This window comes from Trichechus manatus, unplaced genomic scaffold (genome assembly GCF_000243295.1).
Source record: "Trichechus manatus latirostris isolate Lorelei unplaced genomic scaffold, TriManLat1.0 scaffold00171, whole genome shotgun sequence".
In the NCBI taxonomy this organism is placed as follows: domain Eukaryota; kingdom Metazoa; phylum Chordata; class Mammalia; order Sirenia; family Trichechidae; genus Trichechus; species Trichechus manatus.
In genome coordinates this window covers 3,891,934-3,916,792 of record NW_004444107.1, presented here as the reverse complement: position 1 = coordinate 3,916,792, position 24,859 = coordinate 3,891,934, and the positions used below count along the sequence as shown (strand labels likewise).

Genomic DNA, 24,859 nt, shown 5'->3' with positions numbered 1-24,859 from the left:
ACCATACGATCCAGCTATCCCACTCCTTGGAATATATCCTAGAGAATAAGAGCCGTCTCACGAATAGATATATGCACACCCATGTTCACTGCAGCACCATTCACAATAGCAAAAAGATGGAAACAATCTAGATGCCCATCAACAGACGAATGGATAAACAAATTATGGTATATCCACACAATGGAATACGATAAAGAACAACAATTAAGCTTTGAAACATCTTATAAATGGAGGATGCTGGAGGGTATTATGCTGAGTGAATTCAGTCAGTCACAGAAGGACAAATGTTTTATAATACCACTATTATAAGAACTCAAGAAAAGGTTTAAACACAGAAGAAAACATTCTTTGATGGGTACGAGGGTGGGGAGGGAGGGTGAGGGTTATTTACTAACTCAGTAGTAGGTAAGAATTATCTTAGGTGAAGGGAAAGGACAGCACATACTACAGGGAAGTCAGCACAACTGGACTAAACCAAAGCTAAGAAGTTTCCTGAATACAATCAAACACTTTGAGGGACAGAGTAGAAGGGGTAGGCGTCTGCGGACCATGCTTTCAGGGGACATCTAGGTCAACTGTCATAAGAAAGCTTATTAAGAAAATATCCTCCATCCTACTTCGGTGAGTGGTGTGTGGGGTCTTAAAAGCTTGCAAACATCCATCTAAGATGCATCAATTGGTCCCAGCCACCTGGAGTAAAGGAGAATGAAGAACACCAAAGACACAAAGAAAGCAGTAGCCCAAAAGACAGAGAGGGCCACATAAACCAGAGACTTCATCAGTCTGAGACCAGAAGAACTAGATGGTGCCTGGCTACCACCAGTGACCGTCCTGACAGGGAACACAACAGAGAGTCCTGTATGGAGCAGGAGAAAGGTGGGGTGCAGTACTCAAATTCTAGCAAGAAGACCAGACTTAACAATCTGACTGAGACTGGAGGAACCCCGGAAGGCATGGTCCCTGGAGTCTCTATCAGTCCCGAACTAAAACAATTTCTGAGGTCAACTCTTCAGACAGGGATTGGACTGGACTGTAGGATATAAAGTGATACTCATGAAGAGTGTGCCTGTTAGCTCAAGTAGATAGAAGAAACTAAACGGGCAGCTTCTGTCCGGAGATGAGATGGGAAGGCAGAGAGCATTAGGAGCTGGTTGAATGGACATGGGGAACCAGGGGTGGAAAGGAGGAGTGTGCTGTCACAGTATGGGGAGAGCAATTACAGTCACATAACAATGCATGTATAAGTTTTTGTACAGCAAAATAAAAAAAAAAAATACTACTAAAGTTAAAAAGGTCACTATGGAATATACAATATTAAAATATAATTCAACATGTTTATGTACTTAACAACACTGCTTCAAAACATGTAAGACAATAAATGACAAAACAACATGGAAACATTTACAATCCACCATCAAAATTGGAAAATTAAACACACATCTTTTGGTAATATCAGCAGTACATTCATCCCATCCCCCCCTCCAAAAAAACAAAAAAAAACAGTAAGAATATAGAAGATTTGAATAGCACAGTTAACAAGGTTGGTCTAATAGGTTTACCTTGATTGGAGAATATATATGTTCTTGTCAAGTACACAATGAATATTATACCTGGTCATAATGTAATTCAAGGAAATTTAAAGTATTGGTATCAAACAGATACATGCTTCCAGAGCTTAATGCAATTAAAATGAATATCAGCAACTAAAAGCTAAGAAACATCAGAAATAATGAAAAGTGATTAGAGAAATATGGGTTTGGAGGGAAAGAGAAAAAAGCAGTGTATATACAGGGCTTGGCAATAGTGACCTGCCTGAAGAAATTTTTTGTTTTTCTTTGCTTATGACAGAATAATTGATTGCTGTTGCCTCCCCAACCCCAAGCACATAGTATGCTATATATATTCTTTTTCAATGATTTTGGCTTTCACTGAAATCCTCTGGCTTTCTCTTCTCTGGGGTGGTTGACATTAGCATGACAGGTGATACCATGCAGCACAGAGCTCACCTTTACCTTCCAATTACGGCTTCCCAGGGTCAGCCTCAAGCAAGGCTGCGAAGTCAGCCAAGTTGTCTTCTGAACCTGATACCACTCATTTCTCACAGCTTTATGGCTTTCTACTTCTATTTTCAGCACTTTCCTTTCCCTAGGTACTCCCTAGCTTCAGTTACAGATTTAAAAGAAAAAGAATGATAAAATCACTCATGACATTACATTAAAGATTTAAGAATTGCCCTTTCTATGAGTCCATTTCAAAAATATAGATATTTTGAAGGAGTATCCACAAACAGTGAAATGTAAGGAAATAGTAGAGAAGGTTTGGCATGGTGCAGAGAGGGAAGGGGCTACTACTGCATCCCTCTGATCATTCTATAGGCACCTCTGTAGTCTGCTTAAGATATGGCTGGGCTGGTTCTTTATTTTCTGGTGGATGCTACAGAGTTTGTCAAAGTTAGAAAGAGAAAACGACCCTATTACTAAAAGAGAGGGGAAGAGAGACATAATGAGAAGGAGACTGATATATAACCTTTCTCTTTATTGAGAGTACAGAGTTCAGAAAAACCCTAAAAGACTGCCTTTACCAGAGTCTCCTCCCCATTCAACTTCCCACCTACCTTATAAGTGGAAGTATTCTATGAAATGGTCTAAGTTTAAAGGTATAATGTATCTCAGGCCAAAAGTGAATTAACATTGTTAAAAAGATAGTTTAGGTTTGTCTTAGTCATCTAGTGCTGCTATAACAAATACCACAAGTGGATGGCTTTAACAAAGAGAAATTTGTTAAAGTAGGCTAAAAGTCCAAATTCAGGGTGTCACCTCTGGAGGAAGGCTTTCTCTCTCTGTCCGCCTTCTCTCATCAATCTTCCCCCAGACTAGGAGATTCTCTGTGCAGGGAACCCAGGTCCAAAGAACGCGCTCTGCTCCCAGCACTGCTTTCTTGGTGGTATGAAGTCCTCAACTCTCGGCTTGCTTCACTTGCACTTTATCTCTTGTAAGGTACAAGGTGGTGCAGGCCATACCCCAGGGAAACTCCCTTTACATTGGATCAGGGAAGTGACCTTAGTAAGGGTGTTACAATTCCACCCTAATCCTCTTTAACATAAAATTACAATCACAAAATGGAGGACAACCACACAATACTGGGAATCATGGCCGACCAAATTGATACACGTTATTTTTTGGGAGACATAATTCAATCCATGACAAGGTTGTTAATATTCACTGGGTCATTCTGTACTTTCATGCAAAATTTTAAAGTAATTTAATGGCAGAAATACATATTTATACACCACTTTCCTACTCCAAAAACCCTTTCCGTAAGCTTAGTCTCAGGAAGTTTGAGGGCAAATCTTAGAATACAAGGAACCTGAATTTTCTAACATCACGAAACTGTCCATGGTGAATTTGGGACAAGTCTCATCCACATAGTCTAATAAAACATACATGTGCCTTCTTTTTCTGGCTTTAACTGATGTTGTTAGCTGCCATCAAGTTGGCTCCCAATTCTTGGTGACCCCATGCACAACAGAATGAAGTGTCTAGTCATGTACCATTCCCACGATTGCTTGCGGATTGGACCATTGTGAGCCATGGGGTATTCACTGGCTGATTTTCAGAAGACTGCCATGCCTTTCTTCCTAGTTTGTCTTAGTATGGATGCTCTACTGAAACTTATTTCAGCATCATAGCAACATGTCAGCCTCCACTGACACACAGGTGGTGGCTACAAATGAGGTGCACTGCCATGAATCAAACCTCGGTCTCTCAGATGGAAAGCGAGCATTCTACCACTGACCCACCAATGCCCTCACTGATATTAGTCCTGCCATTTTTTAAGAATATTTTAATTGTCTGAATGATTTTCTTCTTTGGTTCTTAAAGGGCTATTGTCTGTAGCTTGTAAATATCTAAACTAATAAAAATATCACCTTATTTTGTTTGACTCCTCATAAAGAGTTATTAATTTATGATACGTCCCACTTTTTTGCAGCTCTTTAAAATGTGCTGATCCTATTCCACAGTTAGCTAAAAGTCGATATTGTATTTGCTAACTCTAATTCTTCCATTCAATAAATAAATACATTTTCTGTTCCAAATAAGGGGAAAAGTACTACTTATGCAATGATTAGTATAGGAATTAAGATGCGCATGTTATTTACTATCCTTTTAATTTTGCAAGTAATACTGCATGTGACCTTCAATTTATTCATATTCCTTTCAATTTGCCTAACACTTCAAATAGGGTAAATATTTGTTCATAAGTAGTGAAAAATTAAATTTTTAAAAGTTGATTAAAAATATTTCTATTCATTATGTACTATTAATCACCAAACCCATGACCTCATGCTCTTTTATCTTTCTTCCTAGGAAAAATCCTTCCCTTGCCCTAGTTAGGGTGATCTATCATCCTGATTTGCCTGGGATTATCTCGGTTTTAGCACTGAATACCTTCAGTCCTGGGTACACCAAGAGGACAGGTCACCCTAACTCCAGTCCACCCTCCAGCTACTGCCTAATTTCTCATCTATCCTTCATGTCAATATCTCTCCACTGAGTACGCCACACTCTCTTTTTCCATGTCTTAATTCCCCAGTTCACTTCTGAACTCACTGCTTCTGGGCTTCTACCTCTGCCATTTAATTGACACTGACTTTTCAAGAGTCATTTATGGCTTTCATCTTCTCCGAAAGGAGACTTTCTAGTCCATACTTCAGTGATTGCTTCTGTTGGATTTTACACGATGATCATGCCCTTCCTGAAGTTCTGTACTCCCAGCACAGCTTCCTGGTTCTCTGACTCTGTTTGACTCCCATTCATAGGATCATCTCCCTCTACCTGTTTTCTGAAAGATGATTTTCCTCAAGAATCTACATCTGATCATTTTCTCTTACACTCTAGAAACTCCTTCCCTGGCTGATTTCACAAACTCTAATGATTTGAACCATTCATGGTAGAATGATGACTCTGAAATCTGTACCTCCTATCCAGACTTCTTATGAAGCAACTAGCTGTTAAACATCTACACCCCGATGTCTTGTGCATTTCAGTAAAACGGAAATGTTTATGATGATATTTAGTAACTCTGCTATAACCTTCACCTGTCCTTTCTTTGTTGTTGAAATCATCAAAAATCATTCACCTATGCTAAACTCTTTTTTTTTTAACTGTGCTTTAAGTGAAAGTTTACAGTTCAAGTCGGTTCTCATACAAAAATTTATACACACATCGCTATGTGACTTCAGCTGCTCTCCCTATGATGTATCAGCACACTCCTCCTTTCCACCGGGGATTTCCCATGTCCATTCAACCGGCTCCTGTCCCTTTTTGCCTTCTCATCTTGCCTCCAGACAGGAGCTGCCCATTTAGTCTCATGTATCTTTTTGAGCTAAGCAGCACTCTCTTCACGAGTATCATTTTATGTCTTATAGTCCACTCTAATCTTTGTCTGAAGAGTTGGCTTTGGGAATAGTTTCAGTTCTGGGCTAACAGAGAGTCCGGGGGCCATGCCTTCCGGGGTCTCTCCAGTGTCAGTCAGACCATTAAGTCTGGTCTTTTTACTAGAATTTGAGTCCTGCACCCCACTTTTCTCCTGCTCTATCCAGGACTCTCTGTTGTGTTCCCTGTCAGGACGGTCACTGGTGGTAGCCGGGCACCATCTAGTTCTTCTGGTCTCAGGCTGATGGAGTCTCTGGTTTATGTAGCCCTTTCTGTCTTTTGGGCTACTATTTTCCGTGGGTCTTTGGTGTTCTTCATTCTCCTTTACTCCAGGTGGACTGGGACCAATTGATGTATCTTAGACGGCCATTCGCTAGCTTTTAAGACCCCAGCCACCACTCACCAAAGTGGGATGCAGAACACTTTCTTAATAAACTTGGTTATGTCAATTGACCTAGATGTCCCCTGAAACCATGGTCCCCAGATCCCTGCCCCTATTACTCTGCCCCTCAAAGTGTCTGGTTGTATTCAGGGAATGTCTTAGCTTTTGGTTTAGACCAGTTGTGCTGACTTCCCCTGTATTGTGTGTTGTCCTTCCCTTCACCTAAGATAATTCTTATCTACTATCTGGTTGTGCTGACTTCCCCTGTATTGTGTGTTGTCCTTCCCTTCACCTAAGATAATTCTCATCTGCTATCTAGTTAGTAAATACCAGTCTCCCTCCCTCTCCCCCAACCCTCGTAACCATCAAAGAATGTTTTCTTCTGTGTTTAAACCATTTCTTGAGTTTTTATAATAGTGCTCTCACACAATATTTGTCCTTCTGCGACTAATTTCACTCAGCATAACACCTTCCAGATTCACCCATGTTATGTTTTGAAGATTCATCGTTGTTCTTTATCGCTGCCTAGCATTCCATTGTGTGAATAGACTATAATTTGTTTATTCATTTGTCTGTTGATGGGCACCTAGGTTGTTTCCATCTTTTTGCTACTGTGAACAGGGCTGCAATGAACATGGGTGTGCATACATCTATTCATGTGACAGCTCTTTATTCTCTCACCTATGCTAAAATCTTAATATCATATTTGATTATATTCTTTCTCACCTCCATTCATCCAATTACTAAATTCTTCAATTTTACCTCAAAAACAGTCCTTACACTGGCCCTTCTCTCTTCTTACTTCCATTTCCTTATTTCAAGAAATTGCCTTATTTTGTGCGAACCATCCACAGCCTCCCACAGCATTACAGCACGCTAGCCTTGCCTTCAAAATCTGTCCTACACATTTAATAGTTTCTGGGACACAGCACAAACTATAGTGTTTCCCACAGCATTACTTACATAAAACCATGTAGATACCTTTACTATTGTACTTATCACGGTGAAGCTATCTATCTTCCCCAGAGGGCAATACATCCATTAAGAGGGTAGCCATGCTTTATTTATCTTTGTATCCCATATAAAGTGCTGAAGAGCCGCTCAGCATAGTCTGTAATTGGTGCTTTCTGGGCTTCTATGGCTTTATTCTGTCCCCAACCTCTTCTTCTAAACGGATAGGACCAAGGTTTATTGCTCTATCTATATACACCTAAAAGTGCTTCACGTGTAGTACACAATAACTTGTTTCTGAAGGAGTGAATACATCTGTACGGTTAGGGCAGCTGACTGCAGTGAATCAGCGTTTACAGACAGAATCACAGACGCAATTTAGAAGTAGTTTAAAAACCAAAATAATTCAAAAACATAGTTTTTAGCCTTTAGGTAGCTTAGGAAATATATTCCCATCTAAATATGAGCAATTCATAAAATATTTTACATATGCTAAATTCTTCTTGAATGTGTTCATTAGGCCTTTAATTTTTCATACTCCTAAAACCTTAGGAGAGGCTTAGCTTAACCTCAAGAGCTCAGGAGTGCAAAAGACACATTGCATTTTGTATACTGTAAGGGAATGTAGTGAAAGTTTACATAAAAACTCAGAGATTTGTCTATCATATCTTTAAATACTATAATAAAATATTTTTTGGCAGTTTTAAGGAATTTTATATCAGAAATGTTTACATTCCGGAAATATTTTTTATCATACTATTTTGAAATGGAAAAATCAGAAAGGGAATTATGTATTGTTTGCAATTTTCAGGCACGTAATAAATGTTTAAAGTACAAGTTTGGTTTTAATTTAATTTTGAAAAGTAAGTTTCAAAAGACTTAATGAAACCTTAAATACAACTTCTTTACTAACTTATAGTTAAAAGGAAAAGACTAAAATACTGCCAAGAATATAGAGGGCTTCTTTTCCCCCCATTCTTCACACTCTCTTATTGTAACATTTAATGATCTTCTGGTATTCTTAGCTCATTTAAATACTGTGATGAACCTTACTATTATTTGCCTAATGCTTAGTGTCTGGAGAAAAGAACGCAGTTTTTGCAAGATGTATTTTCTGCTATCTGATTTAGTTCCATTGTACTAAAAGGGCAAAGCTGTGTAAAATAAAAATTATGTATCAAAAGTCTCTCACTTTCATTAGAAATCTATATGTAGTATAGCAGAGATAGACTCCTATGATAAATCCTAAGATCAATTAGGTTATTTGAATCTTAAATTACGTTAATATGAAACAACCAGTTTATGGAACACAATCCATTCACAATAATAACCAATTATCTTCAAATAACTGTTTTCTGTTTACAGATAGAGGTTTTATACAATAAGAAATCTAATGCAGTTTAAGTGCAGCATGATAGGCTTCATATTCATACCAGAAAAGTCTTCAATGAAATCTGAGAGTTAATTTAAATCTTTAGGTTTATATGTAAATAAATAGCTTTCATATGCATGTTGCTGCTGTTGTTAGGTGCCGTTGAGTCAATTCTGACTCATAGTGACCCAATATAACAGAGTAGAACTGCTCCATACAGTTTCTTAGGCTGTAATCTTTATGGAAGTAGATCACCACATCTTTCTCCCGCGGAGTAGCTGGGTGGTTTTGAACCACCAACCTTTCAGTTAGCAGCCAAATGCTTAAATACTGCACCACCAGGGCTCCTTAGTGTATCCATAGCTGTCCATATTTAATTATCCTTATTTTCAGAGTTCTAAAAAAATATGATCAGAAAAAGTGAGTTGTACTTGACTTTCCAAAAATATCTAAAGTTGCTACTTAAGAGATCTGTAATTGTTTAAAATGTATGGGAGTAATTTATTTTCATTAAAACAAATTCACTTTGACTTCACGTTTAAATGCACTAAAGTCTTAGATTAGTAATAGTTTTCTAAGGTACATAGTTTATGTTAATGAGTTAAATAAAATTGTTTACACTCTTTTGCTATAAATACACATAAAGAACCTTTTCAGGATCATGCCACACTTAGTCCTTTGGTACAATGTTCATTTTTCTTGCTTTAGAGAGAAGAATATTTTCTACTTAGTTGATGTGAAGCTGAGAAATAGGGTGAACAACTCATCCCAGTTTGTCTGAGACTTCTTGGTTTTAGCAATGAAAGTCCCACATCCCAGGAAATCCCTCAGTTCTTGACAAATCAGATGGTTGGTCACCCTACTGAGAGATGAAAGAAAATTTGAAACAACATTGAGATAATAAAGACTTACCTTAACATCATTGGTGTTCATTCTTGTTCCCTCCTTCCCCACAAAGATATCATCAATGTCCACAAGGATGTACCTGTCCAAAGACAATGTCAGCCTCTTCCCAGACAAGAAGGAGACAGCATCTATGAAGATGAGCTTGTGCAACCAGAAGTTCAAGTTGTTGCCAAAAAGAACTCTTTGAATTCCATCGTGAAGCCCCAGGTCATGTATGATAGTGGCATAAAAAGCACCTTTAGAGATGGGAGGAGAAAGGTTTTCTGGGGTCTTTACTTTGGCGAATATCACTGGTTGGTAAGCTGAGTGATTGGTCTGAAAAACTGTCCAGTCAGTTCTAGGCAAAGGAACTTTTTCAAGCTTAGAAGATTTGGTCACACGAAGCAGTGGAGAATGAGAATTAACACAACAATCTTTTACAGCAAGGTTTCCATATATGGAAAAAGGGAAACCTTTTAACTGAAAGTTCTGCAGGCTCTTCTCACTGGTTTTATGGAATCCTATGACACCCACACCATATTCTATACAGTATTTATCTAAAAGACTTCTATTCCAAGAGTCCATATTTATATACTTTAAAATATTCTCATAAATAATGAGAATATATTTGCCTCTGGTTTTGTCTATAAGAGCTGGGAGATCCCCCTTTCCAGGAGCGATTTCAATGTGATACTGGAATCTACTTGATTCCAGAATCATAATGATGTCTTGACCGAGGGATGAGTACTGGCTCTCCACAAACACCAGGACTATGGGGTCTGTCCTTGAGGCATCAAAAGGCTTTGTGGTCTTCACTTCCATTAACCTGTATGGCAGGTGTTGGAGGTCCCCACAGTCCACTTCTGAAGCCATCTCAGAGAGTTCGTTGTCCTGTTTGTAGCCACTATACAGGTAGTAAGCAGAAATAATAATGCTCACCATACAAAAAGTGGCAAGCAGAATAACTGTCCTTTGAAAATGTCTGTGAAGCTTCATGATAAAACTCATGTTGTATATACTTGTCTCAGACAGTTCCCAATTGAAGCACCATAAAAAAAAAGAACAAAAGAAAAGATGGTGTTTCAGCTTCTTTCCCAGTCTCAGTCAAGACTTTATGTCACCATTGCAACACATTCTTATCACTTGAGCAGAACTCACAGAAAATATAGCCTGAAAAATAGAATACATTTATAAAATATTCAGCCTGCAACATTAAAATCAGCGACTCTTTATCCTATTGACTGGTACAAGTGCCAGCTTATTAGGCAGATGAGCTGGTGTTTGGTAAGTAATAAAACTGCCCTTTTTTAAGCACTCAGCTACTAACTGACAGGTTGGCTGTTAGAATCCATAGAAGTGCCTCAAAGGAAAGGCCTGGTGATCTACTTCCAAAAGATCACAGCCATTGAAAACCCTATGAAGCGAAGTTCTACTCTGAAACACAATGAGCTGCCATGAGTCAGAATCAACTAGACGATAACTGGTTTGGTTTTTGGTTTTCTTTCTCCCAGATCTGGATGAGGACACGGGATGGGGGGAGTAAGGAAAAGGGTTCAATTGAACAGACGTCCCAGCCCTACTACAGAAAAGACATTGGGCTAACAAGCAATTTCATTTTATTCACTAAGCCTTGCATCAAACTCTGTAGATAATACAGACCTAAGACTACAGCAATGTCACCTGAACCAGACACAGCCATTTCCTGTCATCTAGGGACACATCATATAATGCATAGACAAGCCATTTTTGTTTAATTTAACATACTCTAAGTTCATAAAAATTTGGACACATTCATTAAATGCCTCACTTAAAATCAGTCTTTACTTTTTTTTTCTGAAAAGCTGTTGATACAATGAATTTTGCCATTCTATTTACATTACAAATTCTTTAGACAAACAACCCTACGATAATTGCTTGCATTAAAATAATCCTTTTGAAATGAAGATAAGGTCCCCCAACCCAAATGATCATTTTCAAACTGTATATTTATATAGATGGGTTTTTCAAAAATCACGACTGTCTCGTGGTGAGATGAATATGAGGAGTAAAACACCTCCTGTGGTGCACTAAACTCTGGTGTCAGTCCGTGAGGGCATCATGTCCTCCTGGGTGGAGTATATTTACCCAGTGATTCACTTTCTGTACCATTCTGTTTCTGTTCTTTCAGAAAAATCTCAATAACTATATGAAAAAAGTACTTGAAAAAGAGTTTTTTTAAAAAACATAGTGGAAACAATTGAGACTTCATGAAACACCTTGTTATGCCATAATTTCAGACCCCTTTTGAAAAATTTAGGAAACTTTATAAGAAAGAAACGTTGGTGCTTCTCAGAAAAGAAGTTTATTAGAGTCTTACAGTCCTGGCACTTTGCCAAATATATATTTATATATACATGTACGTGTGTGTGTATAAAGTTAAGAAAAAAAAAAAATATACAATTAAGACAGGTCTTGTCCTTGTCCATAAAGCAGGCTAAAAGTCAGCTAGTAAGACAAGAAGCACTGGTGGGAAGCGTTGTATCTGATGTGTTTGCCACAAGATTAGAGTTCATCCCAATTCTGCCTTTTGTTAATTAAATCACTTTAGCCCTAGTTCCTTTCAAGCAAAATGATGGGATTAGAATAAATGATCACCAAGAACATTCTGGTTCTAAACTTCTGTGATATCTATCTATGAAATAAGCAATAAACAATATTTTGAATAATACATACTTATGTCTACGAATAATACAATATATTCCTTTATATTACGTTATAATTATGTATTTGTAAGCTATTATATAAAATAATATAATATTCTGAAGTACAACTGCAAGTGATTTACAGGATAAATGTATTATTTGTCCTATGAATTACATATTGTAGCTTATTCATTTAAATACTTGGGGTTTCAACATCATTCATTCAAATATTTATGGGGTAGCTGTCTATCTAAAATATAAAGGTTCATCACAGTACATTTCTTTAAAAGGTTTTAAACAATAAAGCAGAGTCAGCAACCTAAATACTGAAAAAGAATGTGTGAGCTGTTGAGTAGAGACAAAGGACTATAACGGGATGAGAGAAGAAAAAGAGGTCGGCAAGTGAGGGAGCCAGGGTGATGTCATGTGAAGGGAGGTAAAGAGGGTTTGGACAAAGCCTTGACGGGTGATGGTCATTTGAAAAGGCATTTGAGACAGAGGGAACTGTTTAATAGTAACAGTCAGCACAAGAGAGAAAGCAAAGAGTGGGGGATACTTATAAAATTAATTTGACTAAGTACAGTGGGGCCCAGATTGTGGAGAGATTTGAGAGCCAAGCACAGACGTTCATGGCTGTGAAAGTCAGCAGGGAGACATTATACCTTCCTGAGTAGGGGAGTAACACTGTAAGAGGGAGAATTTTCAGAAAGACAAATTCATCAATAAGGTGGAGAATATGGCAGCAGTGTTTTAGAACTGGGTCTGGCAAGCTAGCAAGGGCTCATGTCTCACAATCCAGTCATGAAGTGTCAGCAATCATAGGTCAGGAAGCATGTGGGGAAGGGGTAAGTCTGGGGGATGCTGCAAAGAAAGGATGAAAAGAACTTGGCAGTTTCTGCTCATGTGAGGTCTGTAGACACCCCCTCTCTGCCAGGTAAAATGTCCTCAAGTGATCTGACATGCTCTGTAATGCTCTGTAATTAACCTAATATAAAGGACAACACTCTACTCTTTTAAACAATCTATCATAGATTTAGGAGTCCCTGACTGGTGCAAACAGTTAAGTGCTCAACTACTAGTAGAAAGGCTGATGCTTCCAACCCACCCAGAGGCACCTTGGAAGACAGGCTTGGTGATCTGCTTCTGAAACGTCACAGTTTTGAAAACCCTACGGAGCAGTTCTATTCTGCACGCACGGAGTTGCCATGAGTTGGAATCGACTCGACAGCAACTAACAACAACATCATACATTTAGCTCTATAAAGCTATGTGTAATTGAAGCAAACACAAATTACCCAGACAACTGAGTTTTTACTGTAACTGTAGTCATTGCATTTTGATAATAAGTAATTGCACTTTTAAAATTGTCTAAATGTTTATAAATAATATTCTGGCATACAACTGTAGGGTACAAGATCTCACATCTTCCTGTTCCTGTGCTTCACTTTTAGCTGGGAAGTGTTTCTGACTGAATACAAAATGTATTGCCACATTCTACATTTCTGATAGAAGCGTTTCACAGCTTGTCCCTAATGTCAGAATTGAAAGGCATGTAACTCATATGGTTCTTATCTGTGCTAAGTCAGAGTACTGGGAAGCACTTGCTCTCACAATTTAGGACAGATATTAGGAAGCTATCCAAGTGACTTTCTCTGTTAGCAGGTATAAAAATACTGAAGGACATTTTCTTGATGCCAAAGGAATTTCAAGGTATGTCCCTGAGGGCAGGATTTGGTCTAACATACTTAAATAGAGACATTAAGACTGTCCTGAGAGCAAAATTTTCTGCAAACCTTTTTCAATGGCATATCTCACTTTGCCGGTTTGCCGTGGCAGGCTTTAGTCTCTGATGTGGCCTCTGAGGACTTGCTGTTCCTATTGCAACCCGCTCCTGCAACAGCTACTTCCATTCTCTGCTATGTGTCTGCTAGTTCTGAAAACCTCAGAACAGGCCGACCTATTGCTGTCACTCCTTCTGCAGAGGAGAGCACATAGCAGCAGGCAGAGGCAAAGGTGCAGCCTTCTCCCGAGCCCTTCACTGGTGGGGCATCACTAGGAGGGCAGATAAAAACCAAAACCAAACCCGTTGCCGTCGAGTCAATTCCAACTCATAGCGACCATACAGGACAGAGTAGAACTGCCCCACGGGGTTTCCAAGGAGTGGGTGGCGGATTTGAACTGCTGACCTTCTGGTTAGCAGCCAAGCTCTTAACTACTGTGCCAGAGAGCAGGTAGATGTGGAAAATAAAGCTCCTCCACACAATTCCCCTGGGAAGACTTCTTTGACCTTCCAACCTTAGTATGATCCAGAAGTTATACATGATAATTGTGAAACGTATCTTTCCTTTGTATTTCTTGCTACAAGTATAATATTTTTAAAAATCTTCCTCCCTTGTTTGACTGGAAGTTCCAAGAAGGTAGAGATGGTGCCTCTTTTTCTTTTGTCTATGATGTGCTCCTAGCACCAGACATAGAGTAAGCACTCAATGACAATTTGTTGAATTAATTGAATAAAAACGGTACATGATGCCTGTAAATTAATTTGGCACTACCTTTATTCTTATGCCATAACTCATTTTTTTACAGGTTACATATGACTATTTGTACCCATGAGTCAGAATCAACTTGACGGCAATGGGTTCGGTTTTGGTTTATACATGTGTAGGATTTGACACCCCTGTTCCATTCAACACTAAGAAAATATAATCCTATATCCCAACATTGGATAGAAAAGCAACTATGATAGATATTAAATCCTCACCCGCCAAAAAATACCTATCAATTAATTGCTGTGCAATCATTCATCAGCCATTTATTGAACATCTGCTTTGGTCTTACTGCTGAGTTGTAAGCTGGAGACATGACAAGTAATCTTAGGAATGTTCTTGCCTCTGGAAGCCTGCACTCTATTTGGGGAAATAACCTCTGGCTGCGCAACGACAGCCAACACTACGTGACATCAGCATACAATAAGTAGTGGTTTATGCTGCACAGATTATACCTGTTACAGATTTCAGAAGAGAGAGAGAGAGAGAGATTAATGAAGTTTAGGGACATTAACAGTAGTGTCTAAGAAGACATCACATGATGGGTAGGATTTGGATATGAGGATGGCGAGAGCATGTCAGGGAAAAGGATTGGCAAAGCTGAAGAAATGATTACAGTATGTTTACTTGAGTGTGAGACTAATTAATTATAAGAAAGTATGTGATGGGTTGAGAATGGAAATAATATTTGATAGAAAGAGTGCTGCCAATGAATGACTGCCCTTGGAAGTGATTGTGAAGAACAAGAGTGTCAACTTGGAAACAGAGAGCATTACATGTATTTAAGCAGAAGAGAGACCTAATAAAAATGGTGCTTATAGATAATTAGTGTCACAGTGACATCCAGAATGCACAAGTAACAGTAATATGAACAAAGAGAATAAATTCTCCATTGTACGGTGTGAAACACAGATACTTGAGGGTACCTATTTTTTAGGGTTTTAGTGATGATTTAATGAAAGAATCCACAAGAAGTTCTTAGAATAGTGTCTGGTATACAGAATGAACATAATAAATGTTAGCTAATAATATTATGCTAAGGGTAATGTACAAATAATACACGACACGAGAAAAATATCCTGAAGATGGCCAACAAAAATGCACTGAGGGTTCATAAAGGGACAAGGATCCCTGGGGGTGTATAAACAGTTAATGCACTCAGCTGCTAACCAAAAGGTTGGAGGTGTGAGTCCACCCAGAGGCACCTTGGAAGAAAGGCCTGGTGACCTACTTCCAGAAAAATCAGTCATTGCAAACCCCTGGAGCACAATTCTACTATGACACTCATGGGGTTGTCATGAATTGCAGTCAACTTGACAGCAACTTGTAACTGGTTACAAGCATTCCGGCATAAGTAGAGCTGTGGGAAGCCTGGGCAGTCCACTCCTGGTGCAGTGATCTAAAGGCAGGTGGGTCTCAGAGCAAAGGAAGAGACCAAGTCAGAGGCATAACCAGGACCAAGTCCTCAGGCTGTTTCTCATGCCCCTTTCTTTCCCTAGACTGCTCCCAATATATATTTGTAATTCAGATCATCTTTCTCTAAGCTCCAGAATTTCAAATTGAACTATCAGCTTGATTTAATAACAACTAACATTTACTGTGCCCTTTCTTATTATATGCCAGCTGCTGTTTGGCTCCACCAAATCATGTCACAAGCAAACTCAACTTGTCCAAAATTGAGTTTATTCCCCATAAGTTCCTCTTCATCTTCCCACAACCACCTAGTGGCTCATCCTCAACACCTCCTTCTCCCTCACCTCTATTTATCTAAATAAACCCCAAGTCATCTCATTTCATTTCCTGAAACTCACTTGGCCCTTATCCAGGCAACAGCACATCCCCTTGAACTACTGAAACAACTCATCTCACCACAAACGCTCTTGCTCCCTCCACACTTTCCCTAATGTCACGTCAAAGTGCAAATGTGATTGCTTCTCCCTGCTGAAAATCCATCAGTGCCTGCCTATTTCACTTGCTGATTAAAACCTAAATTGCTATACACAATCCACAAGACCCTGTGTGGTATGCCCCCCTCCCTCACTCTCAGGCCTGATTAAATGGTGTGCTCCCATCTAGGTTCCAGGCAAATGGGTCCTCTTTCAGTTTCCCAAATAACCAAGTTCCTTCCTGCCTCAGGGACTTCTCAGATGCGTCTTCTTTGTAAGTTTTCTCCCCACTTCTTCATCTGCTTCACTCCCCCGAAATCCCCCCAAATGGCCCTGCCTCACAAAGGTCTTCCCTGATTCCCCAGATCTGTCTGTCTGGTCTCCCTGTTACACACTCTCACTTCACCCTCCTCTTTCCTTTTATAGCATATCTCACAGTTACATTAATTAGTTTTGTGATTTTCCTTGTAATGTTTCTCCCTAGACAGACTAGAAGCATCAGTACATTCTGTCCTGTTCACTTCACATTCTCAATGTCTAACACAGTGCTTAAAGAACAGCCCACTGAATACTCGTTGAATGAGTGAGTGAAAAAAGAATCTCCACTAAAATTCACGAATAGCAGCTGGATTCAAAAACTAGGGCAGTCATTAAGTCAAACCAGCTTCCGTGAAGGGATATCTCCATCATCTCATGGACCTCAAGTAGTTAGAGTGGTAATACCAACACTGAGAATGGCAGTGACCCCCATTACCAGAGCTATAAATCAGGCACATCTGGAACATACCTTTCATGGAATCTTACTCAATATCTATTTTTCTCATCCTGAGATTTTTCAGAATTCAATGTAGCTAGTGTTGGCTTGCAACTTGTTTTTAAAAAGAATTCACCAAGGACACATTACCTGTTGTCTACTTATCTAGCATTAACAAAAAGTTGTTGTTAGTTGCCCTCAAGTCAATTCTGACTTATGGCTACCTCATGTATACAGGTAACTGCTCTATAGCATTTTCAAGGCTGTGACCTTTCAGAAGCAGACTGCCAGGCCTGTCTTCTCAGACACCTGTGGGTAGGTTTGAACTGCCAACCTTTCGGTTAGGAGTCAAGCACTTAACCGTTTGTGCCACCTAGGCAATAAGAGTCAGTAGTTATCTTTGGGAATCACAGGCTAGTCCATACACATAGTGCAGATCAAATTTATATAAACATACATTTGCAAAGCACTGAAAAACTAGCAAGGAGAAGAACCTTCTTATCAATGTAAGTCATTTTTTCTGCTCTACTAACATCCACAATCATCCCAAAGTAAAAACCAGTTTCTAAATGAAACAGAATCATGTTGAAGTTGACAGTGCAAGATATGTGAGAAAAAAAAGAATGCCATCTGGAAAACGAGTATTAATAACCAAAGAACTTCAGGTTCTGACATAAACGAAAAATATTTAAAAGGCCTTGACAATATCCCTTTTTCTCAAAATTAACTATATTTTATAGTGTCAGAAAAGAGCATTTGGAGGCCTCAAGTATATTACATGAATTTGCTAAAAGTAATTTAGTAATATTAAAAATTGACAAAGAACATTCTTTTCTTAGGGAAAGAATGTATGAAATTGTGTCGTGTTAATTGAACCCTGCTGTGGTAGGCAAGTAAGAAGCTGATCTGCATAGAGTACAACCAAGAATATACTCTGTCTTTAGAACTGGGATTTTTTAAAGATGGATGGGAGAAAAGCTGCACTTGGGGGCATCAGCTTTGTTGGATATATTAAATGGAAAATAACTTTCTACTGCAATGTTCCCTCCCTTTTTGTATTTAGAAATTATGAAGGAAAGAATACATTTTATTCACTTCCTTAAGTGTTATGCCATCCAGCCAGTCCAGAGGAAAAAACCCATCCCACTGCTGTTTGCTGCTTATATGACTTAAGTGGAAAAATGTCTGCCTAAACTCTCTTAAATTGAGCCAAAATGTATATATTGATATATGCCTCATAGCAGGGCATTATGAATACTGCCTTGGTTGCATAGTTGTTAAGAGCTAACCAAAAGGTCAGCAGCTCAAATCCACCAGTCGCTCCTTGGAAACCCGATGGGGTGATTCTACTCTGTTGTATAGGGTCGCCATGAGTTGGAATTGACTCTACAGCAATGAGTTTGCCTTTTCTGGTTTTTATGAATACTTCCAATGCAGCCTTGAGAATATAATGTAACCCTTGTCATCATCCCCCTTCAACAGAATCTTGGGTACAAGAAAGTGTTAGCCAAATCTCTCATTGATTTCATGGACCATAAGATGTAAACATACAAGATCAATGTCTGGCCATGTTTTAAGGCAGGTTGCATGAACTGGGAAGCAGAGGCAGACAGAGGTTGTTGCAACAGGAACAGAGAGGAGCCATGGAAAAATACAATAGAGCGTCCTGAAGAAGTGTGAGGTCCTGGTTCCATTATACTATTCTATGGATGCATCAATGAAGACAACAGTTAAATTCTTCCTCTGTTAGCTTGGGTAACTTTTAGAACTCAATCCAATCGGGGTGTCAGGAGAGGAAAAAGAAATCACCTAAACTAGACTGTATATACCTCATTGTGGAAGGCACCACATTTAATTATCCTGGGCACTGCTTTAAACCTGGCACAAAAGTAGGTGCTTAGTAAATATCTCTTGAATGAATTAACAAGTGATCATTTCATATGTAGGGTTACCGGTGGTGAAAATGGTTGCAGTGATACATGGATTGCCTCCATCAGAGACAATCACTTATTAATTCATTAATTTATTGCCTCCATCAGAGGCAATCATCGAGTACAGATACTTAAAAACCTGTAGAGAGACAATATAATACAGTGGTGAAGGGCATGTACACTGAAAACTAGACTCCAGCTCCACCACTTGCCAGAGATGTGATCTTAGATAGGTAGGTAACTCCTCAGTGCTCCAATTTCCTCATGTATGAAAACTGAGAATTCCTCATCTGAAAATAATTACAGTACCTATCTCAAGTAACCTTTATGAAGGTTCCATGAGCTGAAAATTAATATGTCAAGTGCTTAGAACAGTGCCTGGTACAAGGAATGAGTGTTAACTATTATTTTAATAGCTTATATCTCTCCTACTAAAAATCTAAGCAACAGCACTTATCAGCAAGTCATGTTTTGTGTTATTCTCTAATGTTTTTTTCACTCATATTTCTCCTATCCTCCTGACCAATTTCCACAATGTTGGACAACAAAGAAGATAGGAAAGGATCTCTGCTACCTTCATTTTACAGGTGAGGAAACAGAGGTCCAGATCCATCAAGGGACTTGTGCAAAGCCACATCTTTCATGACAGAGTGAGTTCTAGAATCCAGGTCTACTTTCATGCTATATTCAAACACTGTAACTAAGCAAAAGAGATTAAAAAATGAAACGTATGCAAAATGGATACCCATCACTGAGATGCTTAAAGGTCTTAGGATAGGACTTTAATACTTGATTTTTAAACTTGTTTGGCAACACGTAATCAAGAATTATGTTGTTATTGTTGGTGTACCACTGAGTCAATTCCGACTCATAGTGATCCTATAGGACAGAGTACAACTACCCTATAGGGTTTCCAAGGAGCAGCTGGTGGATTCGAACTGCCAACCTTTTGGTTAGCAGTCATGCTTTCAACCACTGCGCCACCAGGGATCCAATCAAGAATTATAGCCCTCAGTATCTTGTAGGAGTTTTTGTGAAATTATTTATTATAGACAATATTTAATTGTACAAAGGTCTGACTGATTTTTTTTCTAGTTATGTAATTTGCAGAAATTGATGAAAAATGTTTGGAGTTAACATAAAAAGGGATAAATCACTCCTTGTGACATCCAGAAGCCTAAGGATATAGTTTTTATTAAAAACAAACAAGCAAACTCTCAAACCAATTCTTCATACTCTAAGGAAAACTTCAGTCATAAAACAATTTTGAGCATTGTTCAGACTAATTATCATTATAAGGCAGACTTTTCTTTTGTGGCCCAGCAGCATCCTCTAATCTGTACTGTTGTTTCGAGTTCTTGCATTTTACTGTGGATACTTATCTCCAATAACCACAGCATGCATGGGGAAAGTAAACTTCCCTCTTTTTTTCTCCTGTTGTCTAAACCGTTAGGCAATTGGAAATCCAAGGCATTCATTTAGTTGAAAATAGTGTCTTTATCCTTAATTCTATTTTCCTGTTTTTAAAATGCATGCAAGTCACAATGTACTTAAACACAATTTTCTTTTTGAAAGTATTTTTTACCTCAACAAATGCATATCTGAACTTAAAGTTGGCACTAATAACCAAAGAGCAGCTGAGATCCAACCAAGAAGCTTCAGGAAGTACTATAATCAGATTCCCTGGGTTAAAAGAAAAATTTGTCACATGTTTATGGTTTTTAAATTCTGAAATGACAAGTCAACCATGGAATATTTAGAGTCTAGCTCAAAATAACTTTTTCAGCAGAATATACAGTCCAGAAAAAGCTGCTCAAATATCTGGTTATCTCTTCTACTATTTATTTTCAACAAACATTTCAGTTATACCAAAAATTACTCTGATACTAGCTGCAATCTTCAGAAACAATATTTTCTCAAGCAATTTTACTTAAAAAGAGAAGGCTGCACTATAACTCAACTCAACTAAACTATAACAAATCTCTCCAGAAAAAAAGATAAGTTTTGTTTTATCTAAACATTTTAGTAAACTGAGAATCCCTCATTCTAAAGACAATGAAGAAAATCAACTCATCAGATCAGTTTAAAATCAATATTTACTTACACAAGGAAACAATCTTCTGCTTTTACGATCAAGAGCATAAAGAAAAACAAGAAAAATATTACAGAGACAGTAGATACTGTGTTAACTAGAGAAAAAAAAGACTAGCTGCTGTTAGGGCAAGCTTCTTGATATGTTCAGTACTATTTTTAAAAGAGCCTCTTTCAAATTTATTTTTGAAATCTCCTTCTCCAATAACAGTATCGATAGGGCGCTATCCTGGAAGAAAAAGGAAAAATTGCCCTTCAGCTAAATATCAGATGTTGGAGAGTTTCTCCTCCACAGTATTCTGCTCTCTTGTAGTGAACAGCATTGTTCAATAGTTGATAATATGGTATTTTCTAAGGGCAAAGAAAGAGTGAATTGAAGATCAGTTTCAATGCTTCAATATTTAAGGATCTGTATTTTAATCTAATAAGAATGTAGCTGTTTACATTGTGTGGGAGTGATTTCCTCAAAACCGTTTCATATTACATATGTTGCCATATTACAATACGTTTATAAAGAATATGAACAACATTTCAGCTTAAAATGAATTTGAGGTATAATACTTTCCAGATATTAGAAGAACTAGTTGGAAGAGGAGCTAGATAAACCCCTTAGAGAATGTGACTTTGTTCTTCCAAAGAGTGGGCACATTAAATGGAAGATATATCTATTTCCTTTTAATGTTCCTGTAATCAATATGTAGGCTATTTCCAGTTACACTTAATTTTTTTAATTGCATAATTTTAAATAATGTTGATAAAATGAATTGTGTCAAAATACAAAGATTTGTTAAGGATCATTACTGTACAGACAGAGAGTTATAGTTTAAATTTCTGATTTGCTTACAAAATTCTAGTCCATCAAGGGCAACTGAGATGTGATCTGTTTAACCAATCTGCTGAAGAATAATTACAAGTTGTTGGTGCAGATCTTAAAGAACTGGAAGAACTTACCTCTTTATTGCTTTATTTTTATGAAAGACAAGCTTTAAAATTACCACCGAATGATAAAAGATTCCTTTGTTTCACTTAACTAAAAATGTTCTATTTCTTCTACAGGAATCAAATTAGGCACTTATTGACTCTGAAATTCTTAGACTGATTAACCGTAACTGAAAATAAAGCTGTTATCTTTTATTAAAAGCCCCTACATTTATGAATGAGCCATTGGGGTATAGTGTACATAAATAGATACACTTACCTGGAATTAAAGTTCAAAGAGCTGAAAACGCTTGAGAAAGTTTTAACAATAAAGAATCTGCAACAGCAGTATCCACTGTCATCGACTCAGGCTTTTTGGCTTTACAAGTGGCAGCAGTACCAGTCCTGGCCTTGTACTCTCCTGTTATGTAACACCTTATTAATATTAGCCATCAAACTGCTACCAAGCTGGTTAGGCACTAGAGGGCAAGAGTGTCACATACAAGACCCGTCGCCAAGGGACTGGCTTTGGTACCACTCGGGAGAGACAGATGCTAAGTAAGCTGATAAATAACACGGTGCCCTAACGCAACAGCGAACTTGTAATGTGCTTTAAAGATTATTTTAAATGTCAATCTTCTAACTAGCTAAAGAGTTAACAGGTTAATAAATATACATAAGCAAACAACCACAGCATGCAAAACTTTCAGGATTGTATTTACAAACCCCCAGTCATCCAGGAGGCTATTTTGTCATTGTCTACATAAACTTACTTATAACAGGAGAGGAAAGGATGGTTAAATAAAATGAATGTCGATTCAGGCCACCTTCATTGCAAGCCAGGAGAAACTTGTGCTGAGCAACGGGTGCCGCTTTTCAAGTTGCCGGGTCCCGTTTCTGGGCGAGGACGCCCTGCCCCATCTTCCATGCGTGATTACCTCGGACTGCAGCCGTCCGCGTGCATCCTTAGTCCCCGCGTCCTCGGCTTCCGCGGCTCCCGGCGCGGAGGCGGTGAGTGATTCGAGATCGTCCGGGAGCGCGGGCGCCGCGGGGAGGGAGCGGCTGCGGGGCTAGCGCGCCCGGCGCGCCGCGGCCTCGTGCGCTCGCTCGGCTGCGAACCGCCACCCCGGGACCCGCCCGGCCTTGCCGCCCCCGCTCTCACGCCGCCTCCCCGGGCGGGCGCCGCCACCTCCCCGCTCCTTGCCGGCGCGCGCCCGCCCGTGGGAGGACCGGGGGGCGGGAGCCCTAGCGGGAGGGGCTTCCGTCCGGCGTCCACGGACCCGGGATAGGTCCGTCGATCCGGTTTCCCGGGCCTGGACAAGGAGACCCCTAGCGTCGTGCCCCGGCCACCCGGTCCCGACGGCCACTCCGGGCGGGGCTGGTTCCGGCAGCCAAAGATGTGCCACAGACGCGCCGCCGGGGAAGCGAGTCCGAGCTCCCGCAGCGGCGCTGGTAGGGTAGGGCGCACCCGCGCAGGACGGTGCAGGCAACGCAGTCGCCTCTGGCCACGTTCCTTCCGCGGCGCTGGTCTAGGCGGCCGGCGGCTGCGAAGTTGGAAGGCCGGGATTTTTCTCTCTTCGCCAGCTTTCTGAAAGGCCATGTGTTCCAGCTCTTGAAGACAAGTGGAAGGCTAGCAATTGAAATGACATTTCAATTGGATATAAGGTGTGAGATTATGCTCTTCAAAATAGTTTGTTTAGGCGCCTCAATCGAACGATCTTTTAAAAAATTTCATTTTGATTCCAGTATCATACAATATGTTAAAGTTTTACTAAGTATATGTGGGGAAGGGGGTTATAATGATAAATTGTAGTGGACATTTGCAGGTTTGTTCCCCAGCACTCACTCTTCTTTCTGTAAACAGTGCCCCCGTTTATTTTGGAGGATCCAACCACTAGCCCACCCAAAGGCCTATTTGCTTCGGGTGATGTCAGCCGCTATTCTGACACCCCAGGTGACCCACGACTCAGGCCTAACAAGTGGAATCATTCTGTCCATCTGGTATCGGGTATTGTTTTAGAGAAAAATATGTGGTCCAAGTCTGTCCAATCAGACCAAAAGATACAGTTCTGTGACTTTTTTTGCCCCCTCTAAGGAAGTGAGCACTCTTGTACTGGACTTTGCATAGTGAGGATGTGAGCTTAGAGCTGCTTGTGCCACTGTGTGAAGCCTGAGAAGGAAGCTAATACTCAGGGAGGCAGACCCAGGAGCTAGAAAAAATTTAAAACCAGAAGGGGATATTTAAGCTCTAAATCCAGCTTTGGCTGAAACAAGTTCTGCCTCTGGATATTTTTGTATATAAATCAGTAAATTCACTTTTTGGCTTAAAGCAGGTAGGGTTGGGTTTTCTCTCCATTGGAATTGAAAGATGTGCACATGATACAGAAATTAATACAATTAATATAAATTATCAATTGTTAATAATTTAGATTATTAATTTTATCATTAATATAATTATACCCCAATGTCCTAGAAAAGTTAGTGTGGAATTTTAGAAAGCTAGAAGGTGGTATATTCTTGTGTTAGATGGTAGAGGGATTAAAGAAGTGACTAAGCTAATTGCTCCTTCTGGAAGCCTACAAAAATTTCACGATGGTAGAATTATTTGGCCAAATGATATGTGTTAGATTGGCTTTATTTATTTTGTGTTTTAGTTGAGGTCCCCTTTGGCGGTCTGGTGTTTTTCAGGAATTTTAAGAACTACATTTGGTTTTATACACTCCTTACCCCAGAGAGCCTGCTCTGTCATTCAAGCATCTATATACATTCATCCATTCAGTCATTGAAAACAAAAACTATTGAACACTTACTAAATGCCTCTGGGGATCCAATAATAATAGTTTTTTAAAAAAGAAAAGACCCTGGGCTCTCTGTTAGCCCAAAACTAAAACCACTCCCAAGGCCAACTCTTCAGACAAAGATTAGACTGGACTATGGGATATAAAATGATAACTCCTGAAGAGTGTGCTTCTTAGCTCAAGTAGATACATGAGATTAAATGAGCAGCTCTTGTCCGCAGGTGAGGTG

General features: G+C 39.2%; 1 protein-coding gene across 1 annotated transcript in view; it reads right to left on the bottom strand.

Annotated features, from left to right (window-relative positions):
* Window positions 1-22,804, bottom strand: part of LOC101344422 (N-deacetylase and N-sulfotransferase 3) — a 219,972-nt gene extending 197,168 nt beyond the window's left edge. Inside the window, exons 1-2 of the mRNA XM_023741102.1 lie at window positions 22,606-22,804; window positions 9,053-10,195 (exon numbers count right to left, since the gene is read on the bottom strand). Coding sequence (XP_023596870.1) covers window positions 9,053-10,033 — 981 coding nt within the window. The 5' untranslated portion in view covers window positions 10,034-10,195; window positions 22,606-22,804. The remainder of the gene's footprint in view (window positions 1-9,052; window positions 10,196-22,605) is intronic.
* Between the last annotated feature and the right edge of the window lie 2,055 nt (window positions 22,805-24,859).